Source organism: Ornithorhynchus anatinus, chromosome 1 (assembly GCF_004115215.2).
Source record: "Ornithorhynchus anatinus isolate Pmale09 chromosome 1, mOrnAna1.pri.v4, whole genome shotgun sequence".
NCBI lineage: Eukaryota > Metazoa > Chordata > Mammalia > Monotremata > Ornithorhynchidae > Ornithorhynchus > Ornithorhynchus anatinus.
In genome coordinates this window covers 102,297,606-102,316,900 of record NC_041728.1, presented here as the reverse complement: position 1 = coordinate 102,316,900, position 19,295 = coordinate 102,297,606, and the positions used below count along the sequence as shown (strand labels likewise).

At 43.1% G+C, this 19,295-nt stretch overlaps 1 protein-coding gene across 2 annotated transcripts in view; it reads left to right on the top strand.

Moving 5' to 3' along the window:
- The window catches only part of CPB1 (carboxypeptidase B1), a 66,563-nt gene extending 47,542 nt beyond the window's left edge, over nt 1-19,021 (top strand). For both annotated transcript variants that reach the window (XM_039912390.1, XM_029069139.2), the window contains 2 exons: nt 17,562-17,646; nt 18,672-19,021. In XM_039912390.1, the coding sequence (XP_039768324.1) occupies nt 17,562-17,646; nt 18,672-18,859 (273 nt within the window). In that variant the 3' untranslated portion in view covers nt 18,860-19,021. The remainder of the gene's footprint in view (nt 1-17,561; nt 17,647-18,671) is intronic.
- Nucleotides 19,022-19,295: the final 274 nt, after the last annotated feature.

Sequence of the window (19,295 nt, the reverse complement as noted above, 5' to 3'; positions counted from 1 at the left end):
CGGAGAGGTGAAGGGGGGTAGAGGGAGCAGAGGGAAAAAAAGGAGGGGAGCTCAGTCTGGGAAGGCCTCTTGGAGGAGGTGAGCTTTAAGTAGGGATTTGAAGAGGGGAAGAGAATTTGATTGTCGGAGGTGAGGAGGGAGGGCATTCAGTTGTCTTTGGATATAATAAAAACTGGTGCTAGAAAGTATTTGGGGGAGTTCAGTAAGCTCTGGTTATATTGTGGTTTCACGTGGAGTAAGATTGTTTGTCATGTGTAGGCATTATTTGCTCCTTATGTTTGTGTCAGCTGTGCCACCCTTGAACACTGAGAGCCATACTACACAGAGTCCCAGTGCAGAAGGACCGCCATATCACTCTACTAGTCCAGTTTCTCTGGCCTCCAGCTTCACCAGTTCTCACTCCAGAAACCATTTGAGAGACTCCCTGTTTTGAGTCCCCTCTCTTCTCGGGGAACACGCCTGTCCTTCCCAAAGGCTGCTTACTTGGTCGATCTGCTACGCTTCCAATGCGTAACTTCTCATTCATTCAATAGTATTTATTGAGCGATTATTATGTGCAGAGCACTGTACTAAGCGCTTGGAATGTACAAATCGGTAACAGAGATAGTCCCTGCCCTTTGACAGGCTTAAAGTCTAATCCCACTCTCTGAATAGGCAAACCACACCGAATAGCAACAGGAGTTTGGCACATTTGCTTAAAAAGTAGCACATGAAGTTAATATTTGACAATAATATATTGAACTGATGAGGACATCCAAACCTATTAGCTGGGCCAAAAAGACCCCTCCAGGGCCTAAATTAGCCAGTTTGTCTTTCTGTCAGATCAAATTACCTAGATAATTGCCACATGCCACTTTGCTTTGGGCCACCCAGACAGGTAGTAGTGAGCGCGCCAAACCACACCCATTCTTCAGAGCGGTTCTGGACTGGAATGGAAAAGGAACAGGTGCAGGCTTCATTTCAGGAGTAATAAAATGCAGATAGTTTTAGATTCTCAAGAAATACCTGGCTTCCAGAAGCGGGATGGCAACTCCATGAAAGGGCAGGGAAGAGGGAAATAAACAGAGAGCAGTTTCATTCATTCATTCATTTAATCATATTTATTGAGCACTGACTATGAGCAGAGCTCTATACTAAGTATTTGGGAGAATACAATACAACAATAAACAGAGATATTCCCTGCCCACAATGAGCTTACAGTCTAGAGAACTGTATGAGTCAGCAGATGCCATGAATCCATTAAATTATTATTATTATTATGGTATTTGTTAAGTGCTTACTTTGTGCCAGGCACTATACTAAATGCTGGGGTGGATATGAGCAAATCAGGTTGAACACAGTCCCTGTCCCACATGGGACTGACAGTTTTAATCCCCATTTTACAGATGAGGTAACTGGGGCATTGAGAAAGTGATTTACTCAAGGTCACACAGCAGATAAGTGGCAGAACCAGGATTAGAACTCATGATCTTCTCACTCCTAGGCCCATGCCCCTGCTGCTTCTCTATCACTATAATATTACTATACAGTTTGGCAAACCAAATCAACGTGGACCTAGAATGTCGATTCAGCTGCAATGAAATTGCAGATAACACTTGGGGTTTTTTAACTATTCATACTTCTTAAGGCTAAATGTTAACTCTAACCCTGTAAGCATTCTAATTCTGTAAGCAGCATGGCCTAGTGGAAAGAACACAGGCCTGGGAGTCAGAGGACCTGGGTTTCAGTACTGGCTCCAACACTTACCGGCTGTATGACCTTGGACAAGTCTCTTAAATTCTCTGGGCCTCAGTTTCCTCATCTGCAAAATGGGGATTTAGTGCCCGTTCTCCCTCTTATTTAGACCATGAAGGACCTTACTATCTACCCCAACACTAATAATAATAATAATAATGTTGGTATTTGTTAAGCGCTTACTATGTGCCGAGCACTGTTCTAAGCGCTGGGGTAGACACAGGGGAATCAAGTTGTCCCACGTGGGGCTCACAGTCTTAATCCCCATTTTACAGATGAGGTAACTGAGGCACCGACTACAGTACTTGCACATAGTAGGCCCTTAACAAATACTATTATTATTAGAATTATTATGAGAATAATATGAAAATCAAAATGACAATGAAAAAGTTACCCTTGTCTCCTCCAAGAAAGACAGAGAGCTACACTTGATCAGAAAATCTCTTTTAGTGGTACTTTTCAAGGGGGCATTTGCCAGAAACTCAGAGGAAATATTGTTTGTTGGCTCTCAATATTTCTGCTCTCAAGCTGTGCAAGAACAAAGTGTTCCACAAGCAAGGAGCTCATTATTCTGCTGGTTAAAGAGGGGCTTGAGAGGTCAGGCTGTTATAGCAAGATGAAGCTTGGGATGTCTCAGATGAACCTGCCCTGTCCATCGGGCTTAACTGTGTAGCTAGTTAAAAACTAGAATAAAAAGGAAAATGCAAACAGAGTGGGTCCATTCCTCTGCACTGAAGATCCTTATCAATCAGTTAAGCAGTCATATTTTTTGAACACTTACCATGTGCTGATTACAAAACAAAGAGCTTAGGAGAGTATAATGTAACAGGGTTGATAAACATATGCTCTGCCCACAAGGACCTCACAGTCTAGAGGGGGAGACAGACATGAATATAAATAAATAAATAAATAAATAAATAAATAAATAAATAAATAAATAATGGATATGGACGAAAGTGCCATGGGGCTGAAGAGGGGTGGATAAAAGGTGGAACTTTAAATGCAAGTGTGATGCAGCAGGGAGAGGGAGTAGGGGAAATGAACGTGACAGTGGAAAGAGCACGGGCTTGGAAGTCAGAGAACATGTGTTCTAATCCCAGGTCCGCCACTTGTCTGCTGTGTGACCTTAGGCAAGTCACTTCACTTCTCTGTGCCTCAGTTACCTCCTCTGTAAAATGGGGATTAAAAGTATGAGCCTCACATGGGACAATCTGATTACCCTGTACATACCCCAGTGCTTAGAACCATAATTATTATTATTATTATTAAATGAGGGCTTATTCGGGGAAGGTATCCTTGAGGAGATGTGATTATAATAAGGCTTTGAAGGAAGGAAGACCAATCATCTGTCGGATATGAAGTTCCAGGCCAGAAGCATGAGGCAGGCAAGAGGTCAACAGTGAGATAGATGCAGTGAGTAGGTTGGTGATAGAGGAGCAAAGTGAGTGTGCTGGGTTGTAGCAGGAAATCTGGGAGGTAACATAGGAGGGGCCGGGGTGATTGAGTGCTTGACAGACAATGGTGAGGAGTTTCTGTTTGATGCAGTGGTAGATGGACAATCACTGAAGATTCTTGAGGAATAAGGAGATGTAGGCTGATTGTTTTTTTTAGAAAAATTGATCTGGACAGCAGAGTGAGGTATGGACTAGAGCGAGGAGAGACAGGAGGCAGGGATGTCAGTGAGGAGACAGATGCAGTAGTCAAGGCAGGAAATAAACACTTGGATCAACATGGTAGCAGGTTGGATGTAGAAGAAATGGCACTTTTTAGGGATGTAGTGAAGATAGAACTGACTAGATTTTGTGACAGATTGAATATGTGGATTGAATGTAAGAGATGAATCGAGAATAATGCCAAGGTTATGGGCTGGTGAGATAGGTAGGATAGTGGCCTTGTCTACAGTCAGGAGGAGGACAGGGTTTGGGTAGGAAGATGAATGTATCTATTTTGGACATGTTAGTTTGACCAGCTGTGATGTCCTGAAAGCAGGAAGAAATAAGACACTGCAGAGTTCTGGACTGGAGATGTAGCTTTGGGAATCATCTGTATAGAGGTGGTAGTTGAAGCCATGAAAATGAATTTTGCAAGGAAATATGAGTAGATAGAGAATAGAAGGGGACCTAGACCTGAGTTTTGAGAGACTCCCACAGTTGAGGGATGGGAGATGGAGGAGAAGTCTGTGAAATAGACTGAGAAAGAGCAGCCAGAGAGTTAGACAGGAGGAGAACCAGGAGAGGGTGGTGTCAGTAAAGCCAAAGTTAGATAATGTTTCCAAGAGAAGAGCTGATCCACAGTGTGGAAGGCAGCTGAGAGGTAGAGTAGGATTGGGATGGTGTAGAGGCCATAGGCTTTGCAAGAAGACCACCGATGACCTTAGAGAGGGCTGTTTCCATGGAAACCAAGTTGGATGAAGTTAAGATGAGACTGGAGGAGAGGAAGTAGAGGCACTGGTAGCCCATAAGGCACTCTGGGAGAAGCAGCACTTCTCACAGACTTATAGGGGGCAGCTTAAAACTCAGCAGCCTGAGTGTGCACCTGTAAAATAGCCTTGAACACAAACATTCCCTGGGGATTTGAGTCCCAGCTTCTACCCAAGTGCCAGGTGGGCTTCCTAGTGAAGAACTTTAGACCTTGGGAAAATTGAGGATCTATGTTATTTAATCTAAATGAATAGGTAAAATATCCATTTTGGCATCAGTATATATACCTAGCCAAGTTCCACCTGAATGAGAACATTAACTTTAACCAGTTTACTCTCAGCCAGGTAGAGCTAAATGAGCCAGAGCTAAATCCTGATCTCAGAACTGGCTTTTGATTTGCTTCTAAAACTTTATTTTTCAGCATTTTTAACTACTTACTATGTGGCAGACACTGTACTAAGTACTGGGGTAGATAAAAACTAATCAGATTGGACACAATCCATATCCCACATGGGGCTTACAGTCTTAATCCCAATTTTATAGATGAGGTAACTGAGGCACAGGGAAGTTAAGTAACTTGCCCAAGGTTACACGATAATCAAGTGGTGGAGTCAGGATTAGAACCCAGGACCTTTGACTACCAGGCCCATGTTCTTTCCATTAGGTCATACTGCTTCCCAGAGTGTCCTGTAGGCCTCCACCATGTATTTTTTTCCAGGGTAATATTCATTCAATCACATTTATTAAGCACTTACAGTGTGCAGATCACTGTACTAAGCACCTGGAAAGTACAACTGGGCAACAAATAGGGACAATTCCTACCCAACAGTGAGCTCACAGTCTAGAAGATACCAGCAGGTCTAGAATGAGCTTCTTCACAGGATCAGTTTCTAGACACATTCTCTATACACTGATCATCTAGGATCCTGAGATCAATAAGTATAAAAATAATTGTAGAGTAAGCAAAATAATGAAATGCCCCCTTCCACCCAGGTTTTTCACTACCCAGTAAAGTGCCAATAACTCACAAGATAGGGGTTAATAGGATAACCAGTTTGTGTCTGAAGTCCATGGATAAATTCCCACCACCTGTGAGCCAGTGAGACTTTCTGCTAGCAAATGCCTCCATTTAAAAACAAGATAAACGGAGGTTAAATGATAAGGGTCAGCTCTCCATTAATACTGCCCAGACTTGTTTTTGAAGATCAGCATTAGCAAACTCAATGAAGACTGGTCAATTATCAATTGTATTTATGAGAACTTATTATGTACAGAGCACTGTACTGAGCACTTGAGAGAGTACAATATAACCCAGGTGGTAGGCATGTTCCCTGCCCATAACAAGCTTACAGAGAACCAAAGAGAATCCTAGTCCTCCCCAAACAGTATCCATAAATCATCCTCCAAAGACAAAAAAATACATACCCTTCAGAACCTTCATCTTATCTCAGATGGGTTTTTTTTACACTGAACAAATCGAGGAAAATGTGCCTGACATTACTGATTCTTTCTGCAATGTGATAAGAGAGGTGAATGAATATCAAAACTTAGTTCCCATCAGTATTAATGTGCTGGTTCAGTCTCTAACTTCAGAAATTAACTGCGGGAATAAATAGAACAGAACATCTTTCCTATCAGGCAGGAGATGCTTTGTACGATTGATAGGAACATTGGATATGGAAAATACTGGAATCCGCATTTGAGCAAGTTAAGCAATAGAAGAGCTATTTCAATATTTTAAGTATGGCAAAGTAGAGTATCATGGAACTTTATGGATTTTTTTCAGTCCCTGGAGAATGCCAATCTGTCTTGTCTATAAATCTACTAATGGAAATGTAACTATCATTTTTTTAAGCATGAATTTTTCTGGTCAATTTTTAAGCTAAGAATATATTGTTGGAACTGAGCATAACCATAAGATCTACATACAATAAGACCAACTGAATGAAGGTGTCCCCATCTAGAACATCCCTGCGAGCTCTGATTGATTCAGAGATGACTCAATTAGCTGAGGTGATTAGCTGAGAGGGTTAAGCCATGAGATGGACAGGACCTGAAACCAAAATGAAAGTTGGACTCTAGAAGAGGAAAAAAGTAAGGAATTAGAAATGTCAGGACAAGAAGAAGGGAACTGGGGAGGTTGGACATCCTGGAGCCATCAGGACAACTCTAGAGAGAAGAACCTCAGAGTTGGAGTCAGGGAAGCAATGAGCAGCACCAGGCTCTGTTGAGGGAACAGGAGAACTGTTTTAATTTTAATTTTAATTTTGGCACAATGAATCTGGAGCAAGAGGAAAGCAGGATCTAAAAACCCAGACATAGACCAGGTAGTTCTGCTTGTGTATATATAACTCTATACATAGAAAGCTGGTAGGGAGGACCAGCAATGACCCAACCTATAGGCCTGAAGAAAACCCACCCCTTGCAGCAAATGAACCTACTCTATGAGAAGCAGCCGGGCATAGGGGATGATGGGGCATGGGCCTGGGAGTCAGAAGGACCTGGGTTCTAATCCCATCTCCACCACTTGTCTGCTCTGTGACCTTGGGCAGGTCACTTAACTTCTCTGTGCCTCGGTTACCTGATCTGTAAAATGGGAACTAAGACTGTGAGCCTCACGTGGGACAGGGACCGTGTCTAAACTGAGTAGCTTGTATCTACCCCAGCTTTTAGAACAGTGCCTGGCACATAGGAAGTGCTTAACAAATACTATTATTATTATTATGTGGCAGAGAATCTGGGAGTAGGACAAAATTAGCCCTGCAACTCATGGCCTCATGGGCTGGGTTGAGGGAGGAGTGGGTTAAGAGCATAATTATATATCAGCAAGTACTTCTACTTGTCGACTCCCTCCTCCACACCTCTGCCCACACTGGGTGTAGGTGACTTCCCTGGGGCTCTGTGCCCCCCAGGATAGCTGTCCTTTGTATTTAAATATGGCAATTCTTTCATTCATTCATTCAATAGTATTTATTGAGCGCTTACTATGTGCAGAGCACTGTACTAAGCGCTTGGAATGAACAAGTCGGCAACAGATAGAGACAGTCCCTGCCGTTTGACAGGCTTACGGTCTAATCGGGGGAGACGGACAGACAAGAACAATGGCAATAAATAGAGTCAAGGGGAAGAACATCTCGTAAAAACAATGGCAACTAAATAGAATCAAGGCGATGTACAATTCATTGACAAAGTAAATAGGGTAATGAAAATATATACAGTTGAGCGGACGAGTACAGTGCTGAGGGGATGGGAAGGGAGAGGGGGAGGAGCAGAGGGAAATGGGGAGGAAAGAGGGTTAAGCTGCGGAGAGGTGAAGGGGGGGTGGTAGAGGGAGTAGAGGGAGCAGAGGAGCTCAGTCTGGGAAGGCCTCTTGGAGGAGGTGAGTTTTAAGTAGGGTTTTGAAGAGGGGAAGAGAATCAGTTTGGCGGAGGTGAGGAGGGAGGGCGTTCCAGGACCGCGGGAGAACGTGGCTGATGGACTGAGATCCTATCCATGTGAGTGAGAGTCGCTGAAAAGACCTGTGTGTGGCTGATAGGTCATTCCATGCCACACGCAAGGAAAGGTGGCATCTTGCCTTGATGATGCACTTACAACTTGATTTTACTCTGTATGGTCCATTTCTCAACTGGTCCAGCCCCAGCCAGTCCCTTACAGAGCAGCATAGGCACTTAGGTCTAGTATTTGAATTCTAAGCACCCAGCCACCCTCCTCCAAGTTATATGGCTCACAAGCTGCACCCATGTTCAGAAGCGCCTGGGAGGACACTGCAAAAGGCCATGGACCAAAATGGTAGGGAGATTCAGGATCCCAAAGAGAAACACTCTAGATGTGGTAGACTTGAATGGTCTTCAGGAAAATGGTACTTATGATATCATTAAGTTAATCTGTGTGCCCGGTACAATACACCATTATCATCATCATCAATGATATTTATTGAGTGCTTACTATGTGCAGAGCACTGTACTAAGCTCTTGGGAGAGTACAGTACAATAATAATGGACACTTTCCCTGCGCGCAACAAGCTTGAAGTCTACAGGGGAGAAGACACACATTAATATAAATAAATAATTTATATTATGTAATTTATAGTGAGATATAATGTATAATATATAATATTGTTTAGGGTATATAATTTATTAATAATACATATACATGTGTGCATACTGTTTCTTCTCTAGAGCTTCTTAAATGTATACTTGCCTTCAGATTTTTTTCCTCTTTCTTTCCCTTCCCTTGTCTTCCCTTTTTTTTTCCTTATGGAATTTAAGTGCTTACTAGCTGTCAATCACTTCTAAGCAATAGGGTAGATAAAAGTTAATGAGGTTGGACACATTTCCTGTCCCAAATAGAAATCACAGTCTAAGAGGGAGAACTTGTATCGAATCCCCATTTTGCAGATGAGGCAACTGGTACACAGAGAAGTTGAGTGACTTGCCCAAGGTCACACAACACGCAATTGACAGAGCCAGGATTAGAATCCACGTCTTTTGAACCCTGGGCCTGGCACTTTCCCTAGTCCATACTGCTTCTCACTCATATGTATGTGCTCTCTATCTTTCTTTTTCTTCCCTTTCTTAAACATTTTTCTCCTTCCTCTTAGTCTCTATTCACATCTTTTGCCCTCTTTCTTTCTGTGTTTCTCCAAATGTCTTTTGTGTGTCGGTTTCTCTAGGTCACTATCTCTCTGTTTTTCCTGACTCTTTTTGGTCATGTCTTTAGAGGCTCTGCTCCCTTTCACTTTGCACGTTGAAATAATAATAATGGCATTTTTAAGAGCTTACAACTGCCAAGCGTTCCAGTAGATACAAAATAATCTGGTTAGACAATGTCCCTGTCCCTTCATAAAACTCACAGCCTATGGAGGAGAGAACAGGTATTTAATCTCCATTTTGTAAATGAGGAAGCTGAGGCATAAAGAAATTAAGTGACTTGCCCAAGGTCACAAAGAAGGGTCATGATTAGAATCCAGATCCTCTGACTCTCAGGCCTGTACTTTTTCCACTCAGCCACATTGCTTCTCTGTGAAAAATACCATCATTTTACTATTTTAAAATAGAACTAGAGGTGGAGGGGAGAATGAACCTAGAATTCCACACTTCTAGGGAAAGGTGAGAAATGAAGTGAACGTGGGATGGGGTTTTGAAGTCCCTAATGGAGAGAAATCAGCCAAGATAGGGAAATTCAGGGAGTACTGAATTGCCTGGGACAGATATGATGCTTCTTGCCTCCCTTGAGAGCCTTTAAATGGAAGATTGAAGTTGTGTGCTCTGTAACACTTTTTTCAATGGTATTTGTTAAGCTCTTACTATGTTCCAAGCACTGTTCTAAGCATTGGTGTAAATACAAGATTATCAGATTTCACACAATCCCTGTCCCATCTTGGGCTCAAGTCTAGGTAGGAGGGAGTAGGATTTAATCCCCAATTTACAGATGAGGAAACTGACGCACAGAGAAGTGAAGTGACTTGCTCAAGGTCATACAGCGGACAAGTGGCAGAGTCAGGACTAGAACCCAGGTCCTAAACCATGATGCTTCTCACGCTGCCCTCGTCCAGCTCACAATCGCCATGGCACTTTCTGTAGGAGCTAAGCACTGAGATACAAGTGTTTGCAACACAGCTCGTGCAGAGACCTGGTCTGCCCAGACAACTAGTTTGAGGTTTAAAACATTTCCAGTTAAATCCAGGGAAAGATTAGGGTTTGGGCCCCCCTGGGAGCAACTTCAAACTTTCAGGGTCCTGCCTCTAGTCTGAAAGCTCCTTGTGGGCAGGGAATGTGTCTGTTTATTGTTCTATTGTATTCTCCCAAGGACTTAATACAGTGCTTTGCACACATTAAGTGTTCAAAAAATATGACTGACTGACTGACTGCTGTCTCACACTGGTGAGCCTGATATGGGGCATTCATTCAATCATATTTATTGAGCACTGACTGTGTGCAAAGCACTGGGCATGGCCTCACTCAGAGAGGGCAGCCTGGGGAACTTCCACGTGGGAAACAAAGTGTTAGGATCAATAGTAGTAAAGGAGGAGAGTCACGGAAAGGAGGAGAGTCACGGGAAGAAAGGAGAGTCACTGGGTAATCCCTGCCTAGCGTTGTTCTCTGAGAGGGGCTGTCTACCCAGTTTTTAGTCTGTTCTACCAGAAGTGAGGGTTTCAACTCTGGCAGAAATCACTTCCTCACATAGCTGCACCAGAGGGCCAATGCTACTGGCTTAAGTGGTACCTCGGAGCATCATGAGGCAGGACGTCTCTGTTATGACAGCTGCCGGAAGGCTTCCTCTCCCAGAGAAGTTGCACATTTAAAAATACCTCGAACTCCTCTCCGTCTCTCAACTGGGCCTTGACCAGGTCACGAAGGCAGCAGGGAAAGGTAGGGGGAAGGTGATGGATGTAGTCTGGGGTTGGGAGGATCACTGTAATCCACCAGCAGGACAGGGATTTAAACTTACATTTGACTGCAACTTGTCAAGGTCTTTAATTTCATTTCCCTTTAACACACATTGATCAAAACGCTGCATGAATGATTTGGATGAAAATATTTGGGAGTTTCGTAGACCCTAGAAACTCTAGAGAAAATGGCTTGAGCTGTTCTACAGTTCCCTCCTGAGAGAGGGTCTGCCCATCCCAATTACTCAGTGTTATTTAATGTTTATTTGGAAGTAACATGGTGTGTATCAGTGTGAATTTGTTTTGTCGGCTTGGCGCCTCCAACTAATTTAGCCTTCCCTGTCCCTGGAGGTTCAGAGACCAAAACTGGAGTGAATCCTGACTAGCCAAAGGAGAAAGTGGTTACAGTCCCACCCTTCCACCCTGACAATCATAGTGGAAACACCCCAGGCTTGGGAGTCAGAGAGAGTGGGTTCTAATCCTGGCTCTGCCACTGATCAGCTGTGTGACTTTGGGCAAGACACTTGACTTCTCTCTGCCTCAGTTACCTCACCTGTAAAATGGGGATTAAGACTGTGAGCCTCATGTGGGACAACTTGATTACCTTGTATCTACCCCAGCGCTCAGAACAGTGCTTGGCACATAGTTATCACTTTACAAATGCTATAATTATTATTATTGCTCCTACCAAGCCTGACAGCTCAATCAATTAATCATATTTATTGAGCACTTATAGTAGGGTTGTAGGCTTGTAAACATTTGGGAAAGGGTAATAAAACAGAATTGGTAGACATGTCCCCCGCCCACAAGGAGCTCACAGTCTAAGCTTCTGCCCTTCCAAGCAAAACGCAGCATTAGAAATCAATCAGTCTGTGGTATTTATTGAGCACTTACTGTATGAAGAGCACTGTACTGAGTGCTTAAGAGAGTACAGTATAACAGAGCTGGTAGACATATTCTCTGCCCACAGTGAGCTTACACTCTAGAACTCCCCTGCACCCTTTACCCTCCCGATTTTTCCACGAGAACACCTTTTGTCTACTGTAAACTCTAGGGTTGGGTCTATACTGCTATGTGTATACCTTGTCACTGAAACTACTCTTGTGTTGCAAAATGAACAGAGCTCTGAGACAACATCCTCTGGCAGTCTCTGGGTGTCTCAGTGCCCTAGTTAAAGATGCAATTTCCATTCCACTTGGACAAGGAATGAACCTAGTCCTAGTAGTAATAACAATAATAATAATAATAATTGTGATGTTTGTTAAGCCTTTTACTATATGCCAACCATTGTACTAAGTGCTGGGAGAGATACAAGATAATCAGGTCCCTCATAGAACTCAATCTAAGTAGGAGGGACAACAAGTTTTGAATCCTGTTTCTGCAGATTAAAGACCCAAGGCTCTGAGCAGTTAAGTGACTTGGCCAAGGTCACACTGCAAACAAGTGGTGGAGTTGGGATTAATAATAATAGTAATAATAATAATGGTATTTGCTAAGCACTTACTATGTGCCAAGCACTATTCTAAGCACTAGGGTAGATACAAGGTAATCAGGTTGTCCCACTTGGGGCTCACAGTTTAAATCCCCATTTTACAGATGAGGTAACTGAGGTGCAGAGAAGTTAAGTGACTTGCCTAAAGTCACACAACTGATAAGTGGCAGAGTCGGGAATAGAACCCACGACCTCTGACTCCCAAGCCCTTGCTCTTGCCACTATGCCACGTCGTCTGATTCCCAGGCCTATGGTCCTTCCACTAGGGCATGCTCTGTCTCACTAGTTCTCTCCGGATACAGTGTGGAAGGCTCAATCCTTTCACCTCTCAGCCTGAAAATTTCAGTGTCTGCAATGGCACTGAATGCAGGGGTCAGCTCCATCCCTGTACTGGATTACTGGATCTTAGCAGCACTACTGTGCCTGCTGTCTTCTCAGTTAATGGTAGGGAAGTAGAATGGCCTAGTGGAAAGAGCATGGGTCTGGGAGTCAGAGAACCCGGGTTCTAATCCAGGTTCCATCACATGATTTTTCTGTGACCTTGAACATATTACTTCTCTGTGCCTCAGTTACCTCATCTCCTAGTTAGACTGTGAGCCCTTTGTGGGACAAGGACTCAGTCCAACTTGATTAACTTCTATCTACTCCAGCGCTTAGACCAGTACTTGGCACATAGTAGGCAGTTAAGTGCCATAATTATTATTATTATTGTTATTATCGAGATTCCCTCCTAGTTCAGGTTGCTGCGGTTCTGCATGGAAAGGTTGAAATGCTAACGTCCCGACTCAGCCCAGGTGAAGGAGCCATGATGCAGTTGATTTGTTCCATGTAGTTAGGTCCCAAGTTGGACTTTATTGGCCTCAATTAGCGGATCTCTATGGAGCAAAACAAGCGAGACCATTTCTATGTCTTTCTCTCCCCTTGGGCAGTGCAGACACAGTCCATGGCTCATTGCAAAGGCAAGCAACTCCAGCCAGAAGAAGCGAACAAGTTCTAAGCAGCCTGTTCTCAGTATGCAGTCCTGGTAGACATTTAGGGAGAGGCAAATTGGAAGCCAGTCTTGATTTTCATACAAACGTACCAACTCTAAAGTTCAGATCAAAGCAGGCAAGTTAAGGGAGATAAAACGATCCCAAGTGTGACCTTTGGTTATGCCGGGGGACTGAGATGCTGAAGAAGACTCGAGTCAAATTTCAAACGACAGCAATCTCCCCATTCGTGAATCGAAGCAATGATTACAACGCATACTAAATTCCCCTGGATTAAGCAATTTCTAGGAGTTCAGAAATAGGTCAGAGAACAGTATTGCTCCAAAGTGACAAAAATGCAATTCAAAGTTCTGCAGCTGAAGGGGAAAGAAGATCAGAGGAGATGCCCTGAGGGGAGGGGGAAGGGACACTGCAGGAAGTTCACCTGTGGAGAAGAGGAGAGGGCAGAGGAGCAGGGACTCACACAAAAGGGAACATGAGGCCCGCCTTTGATGGATGGCAATGGGGAGAGAGAGTAGACAAATAGCAACCATGCTATCCACTTCAGAAAAATGCTTCTGAAGCGGCACATGTCTAGAAAGTGAGGTGACTGGTTTTGTGAGATGACACTAATGTGGTAGAGCTACCTGAAATCCTTCTGGAATTGAAATCTACATTGCAGAAGGTCTTGGCTATAAATGAGAAGCAACAAAGTTTAAGGACTGGGTGAAGTTCAGCTCTGTTTTTTTTCCTACGGTCACAGTTCCTCCAGCCCTTAGAGAGGAGAGCGAAGACCATTATCCGTAGCCTAGAAATTGGGGCACTGGGAAAGCGAGAGTCCCAGGCCTAGGTCCAAGGGCAGCCCTGAAACAAAATAATTTCAAAGGCTTTGGCAGGACGAGGGAGGGTGGAGGGAAGTTTGGCATGTTTAAGTCATTGACTACATTGAAGTGGATTAGGCTCAGTACCCCATGACTTTCCTCTAGACTGTAAGCTCCTAGTAGGCCAGGAACAAGTCTACCAACTCTGTTATATTGTATTCTGTCAGGCTCTTAGTAGAATGCACTGAACACAGACAGTAACGTTCAGTGGATATCACTGACTGATTGATTGGTTGAATCCTAGGATGGAGAACTGGCTAGCTTCATTGACTTTAGCCTTAAATGATTTCCACTTACTAACTTACTAAACCCCTGCCATTTTGCTCTTCAGTACAGTGCCCCAGTCTATGTGCACACGTCAGTTATTCTACAGCAGAATGAAATGCTGTGGTTTTTATGACTAGACTGAATTCCAGCTGATTCTCTAGAATAAACAGACTGAATTTCCCCAAAGGCCTGTTTGGGCTATGATTTTTGAATGAGTTATTTGATTATGAAACCTACTGAGATTTCTAAGTGTCCCATCATCTTCTGTGGAAATAATCTGTGGAGTTGGAGTTAAGTATCTGAGTGATCTTTGTCTTACTTAAAGAATAAGAATAAGATATGGCTGCTACCAAAATGTGTAATAACCTGGAAATGTTTTCTCAATTCTATTCACTTCAACATTTTAAAATCCACTGCTGAAAAAGTCCACATCTTAAATATGCATAGCTCTAAAAGGAAAAATTTATTAGATGGAAAAGAAAGGGAAATGGAATGGCCTAACCTAACCATTAGGGCAGCTGTCTAGGAGGGCAAACATCACATGATTCCTCCAGACTTTTTTATTATTATTATTGTTGTTGTGATTATTATTACTATTATCATATTTGCAAAGTGCTTACTTTGTGCCAAGCATTGTATTACACCCTGAGATAGAAACAAATAATCAGGTTGAACACAGTCCATGTCCCACATGAGGTTTGCAGTCCAAGTAGGAGAGAAAACAGGTATTGAATTCCCATTTTACAGAAGAGGAAACTGAGGCACCGAGAAGTTAAGCAACTTCCCCAAGGTCACACTGCAGGCCAGTAGCAGAGCCAGGATCAGAACCTAACTCCTCTGACTCCCATGCCCATGCTATTTCCATTAGGCCACGCTACCCTGTCAGAGCCAGAATCCCAGGCTGGTCAAACCAGTATTGGCAATGCCCATGATGCTCTCATGGTCTTAATTTTCTTCACTAATTACTTATTGAGTTATGTACTGTCCATCTGAGGGATTCACCATAGACCTAAAATTTCTAAATTGAAAATAGTTTTGCCTGTCAGGTGAATCACCTTCTTATTCATTCAATAGTATTTATTGAGCACTTACTATGTGCAGAGCACTGTACTAAGCGCTTGGAATATACAATTCAGCAACAGATAGAGACGATCCCTGCCCAGTGATGGGCTCACAGTCTAATCGGGGGAGACAGACAGCATAGCAAAACAGAACGAAACAAAAACAAGACAACATTATCACAATAAATAGAATCAAGGGGATGTATACCTCATTAACAAAATAAATAGGGTAATAAATAATATATACAAAGAAGCACAGTGCTGAGGAGAGGGGGAGGGGAAACGGGGAGGAGCAGAGAGTGGGGTGGGGAGGGGAAAGGAGGGGGAGCAGAGGGAAATGGGGCTCAGATGAGGGGCTGAGCCCCTCATGTCTTTTCTAATCCCCGAGTTGTCATATACCAACCTTGGCTACAACTTTACCTCATTTTTCTTACATCTCCAGTTTCTTTTCATAAAGTTCTATGCTGAAAATATCTCTTGTCCCAATAGCAATCCCTGCTTTTCCCTTCCCACCGGGGACCACTTAAACTTCATCAAATCCATCTTGCCAAACTAAACCTTGGAACACAACAGACGTTGCTGTTTCATTACATCAGCTCATGAGGTTTGAAGTCGTTCAAGATGCCTGTATCTCTGCTTCACCAGGGTAGAAAAGGGCAAAAGTAAACTCAGGTAAAAGACGCAGATACACGAGCATTGTGGCTTGTGCTCTTTGAGATTCCCAGGCAAACCTCCCTCACTCTCAATTCTCCTCCCTCTGACCCACCACCCATTTCTTCCCCTCAACCAGAACGCCTCTCCCTGACAGCTCTGTCAAGCTCTGTCCTTCCCATTCAGAAACATCTGAAAAACATGAAGCATTTCCTGACTAATTCTCTCACTTTCCTGCTCCTATCTGCAATCACCATTTTCGTCTCTATCAATCTACTTGCCTGTTATTGGTTGATTTATTCACTCTTTCTATTATTGATAGCTATCATTTAAATTAATTTTCTCTTTTAGCTATGGTAGGTTAGTTCATTTATATCTACTGCCCCATTAAGTTGTAAACTTTGCAAGGGAAAGAATCATGTCTTTGCTTCTTGAATATATTACCCCGGGGCCTGGTACATTGATTTGCACCTTGTAGGCATTCAATAACCACTGCTGCTACTGATACTGATATTGATAAGGGGGATAGAAGTGAGAGGAAAATGAGTGGTACAATGACTCAAACTCTGGATAAGAAATAGAGATGGATTCCCAGCCTGGTTCCATTATCAACTTCATAAGACCTAGAATTTTTTTTAATAGTGTTTGTTAAGCACTTACTATGAATCAGGCACCGTACTAAGCACTGGGGTAGATACAAAATAATCAGATTGGACACAGTCGATGCCCCCCACACGGGGCTCACAATCTTAATCTCCATTTTACAGATGAGGTAATTCAATCCCAGAAAAGGTAAATGAACTGCCCAAGGTCAAAGAACAAACAAGTGACAGAGTCGGAATTAGAGCCCAGATCCTTAATAATAACAATTATAATTGTGGTATTTGTTAAGCGCTTACTATGTGCCAAGCACTGTTCTAAGTGCTGGGGTAAATACAAGGTAATCAGATTGTCCCACGAGATGCTCACAGTCTCAATCCCCATTTTACAGATGAGGTAACTGAGTCACAGAGAAGTTAAGTGACTTGCTTGACGTCACACAACAGACAAGTGGCAGAGGCAGGATTAGAAGCCACGACTTCTGACTCCCAAGCCTCTGCTCTTACCACTAGGCCTTGCTGCTCCTCCTATGACTTCTAACTCCTAACTCCTTCTAACTCCCAGGCCTGTACTTTGTCCACCAGGCCACATTGTTTCTCTTAGGCTATGACAAATTATTTAATCTCTATTTCTTCATATCTAAAATGAGAATAACACCTGCCTTTGCCTTTCATGGGGACACTGTGGGGCAAAAATGGAATAAACAATGGGGAAAGCTATTGAGAAAATACAAGCGCTCTAAAAATTCAAAATGTTATTACTACCTGATGATCCTGGGCCTCCATTTTACCAGGTAAAAGAAAAAGATCTTTAGACATTGACCTTTGTCCTCCTCCTCTTCTTTGAGCTGAGGTCAGGGGAATTAAGGTAAGGGAGATAAAAATCTTGGAGCTTCTTGACAAAGAGGTACTGCTTAGGTCTAGGAATACGGATGGGACTTTAAATAACCAAAGGCCTAACCAATTACCTTTGCGTTCCTTGAGGGTAAAGATCATGTCTTCTAACTCTATTGTTCTCACCCGAGTGCTGAGCACGGGCTCTGCACATCATGGGTGCTCAGTAAGTAATAAATTATTGTTTTTAATTTGTCTTTGTCCAGAACGCCCTCGCTGAAGCTACTGTGAAAGAGCTGGCTACACTTTACAGCACAAAGTATGAGTATGGACCTGGAGCAGAAACTATCTGTGAGTCTTGGTTTCCATTCACCCTTCACAGCACGGCACTTTCCAACAACGCATTGGGCAGTTCCATAGCCCCTTCTTCCTGGCAATTCAAACCATCTCTGAAATCTTGTCAGTGGGTGGCCCTAATTCTTCCCAAGTGACTAATCACATTTTGATTCAGAAACCCAATACGGTTTAACCATCTTTAAGCTACTCACCACTGCTTCCCACAGCCACCGATGTTATAGAAGGAAGCTGTCTTGTGGAGAGTGCAACCCCCTACCTATTTGACGTCCAGTTTTCATTTAAGTTCTACTTTGCCCTCCACTTGATTTTATATGGGCTTTCCCCCTTTCCTTCCTGTCCCTCCCAAGGCTGGTCATTCTGGGCGTGACTGAAATGGACTCTGCCAATTTCTTTCACAAAGATCACTGTTCTTTCAGGATCAATTATAAAAACTGCACTGAGGGTTCAGCTGTGTTTCAGAAGCCAAAAATTATTCAAGCCTTGGCCCTCCCCAGAGTTTAGAGTCCTCACTAAAGCCCACACTTGCTTTCATTAAATCATATTTATTGAGTGCTTTCTGTGTGCAGAGCACTGTACTAAGCTCTTGGGAAGTACAATTCAGCAACAAATAGAAACAATCCCTGCCCACAATAGGCTCACAGTCTAGTCTAGTCTAGTTTCGAGCGCTCCATGTTCCCCAGAGCATAAAACAAAGGATTTTCCCAGAAACCAGGCTTTCAGAATAAAGCAGTTTTCATTCAGAATTGAGATTACACTGGCCATGGAAAGCCAAACCCTGACAGTGGTCAATGGCCTGAAATACAGTCTACTGGTGTTAACACATCTGGTGACATTAGAAAATTGCAGCACCCAGTTCAGGGTTCTGCACACAGAGGACTCTCAGTAAATTCTTGCAAGTGAATGAGTGTACAAGGAAATGTAGGAAGGGGGCCAGGAAAGGTATACCAGACTTGGAGAAACCTTGATTTTTTATAATGTTTGAAGGAGTTCTCTTTTATTTGTGTGTCCTCTTGTTTCAGACCCTGCTGCGGGAGGCTCTGATGACTGGGCTTATGATCAAGGCATCAAATATTCCTTCACCTTTGAACTCCGTGACAGGGGCTCTTACGGCTTTAGCCTTCCTCCATCGTTGATTAAGCCCACCTGTGAAGAAACCACCCTGGCCGTCAAATACATTGCCAATTACGTACTGCAGCACTTATACTAACTTAGAAGCAATTTCAATGCCAGATTCCAGCTCCTCATTCCACTTTTGAACTTGTGTTTCTGCTTTCCTTGATGCTTTTGAGCTTTTTGACCTTTTTAACACACCTCAGAACTAATGGAGCCATCTGAGTCTTTTGCTGTTAATCACAAATAAAAACGAGTCACTTCCAATTTGAAAAATTGATAGAACATCTGTTTCTTGGGGAACCAGGATGAATAGATGAATACGTAACGCTGCACTTTTTAACTCTGGCTGGTTCCCAGCACCTGGAGGAAATTTCAAGACTGTGTTGTTACGCTAGAAATCTGGGATGTACATTGCACAATACATAGGCTGGGTGTAAGGAACAGTATAAAAGGAAATGGCAAAAGCATAAAGAATGGGGCAGGACAGAGGTTCTAATTTTAACCTCCTAGTCAGATGGTACAAAAGAGAG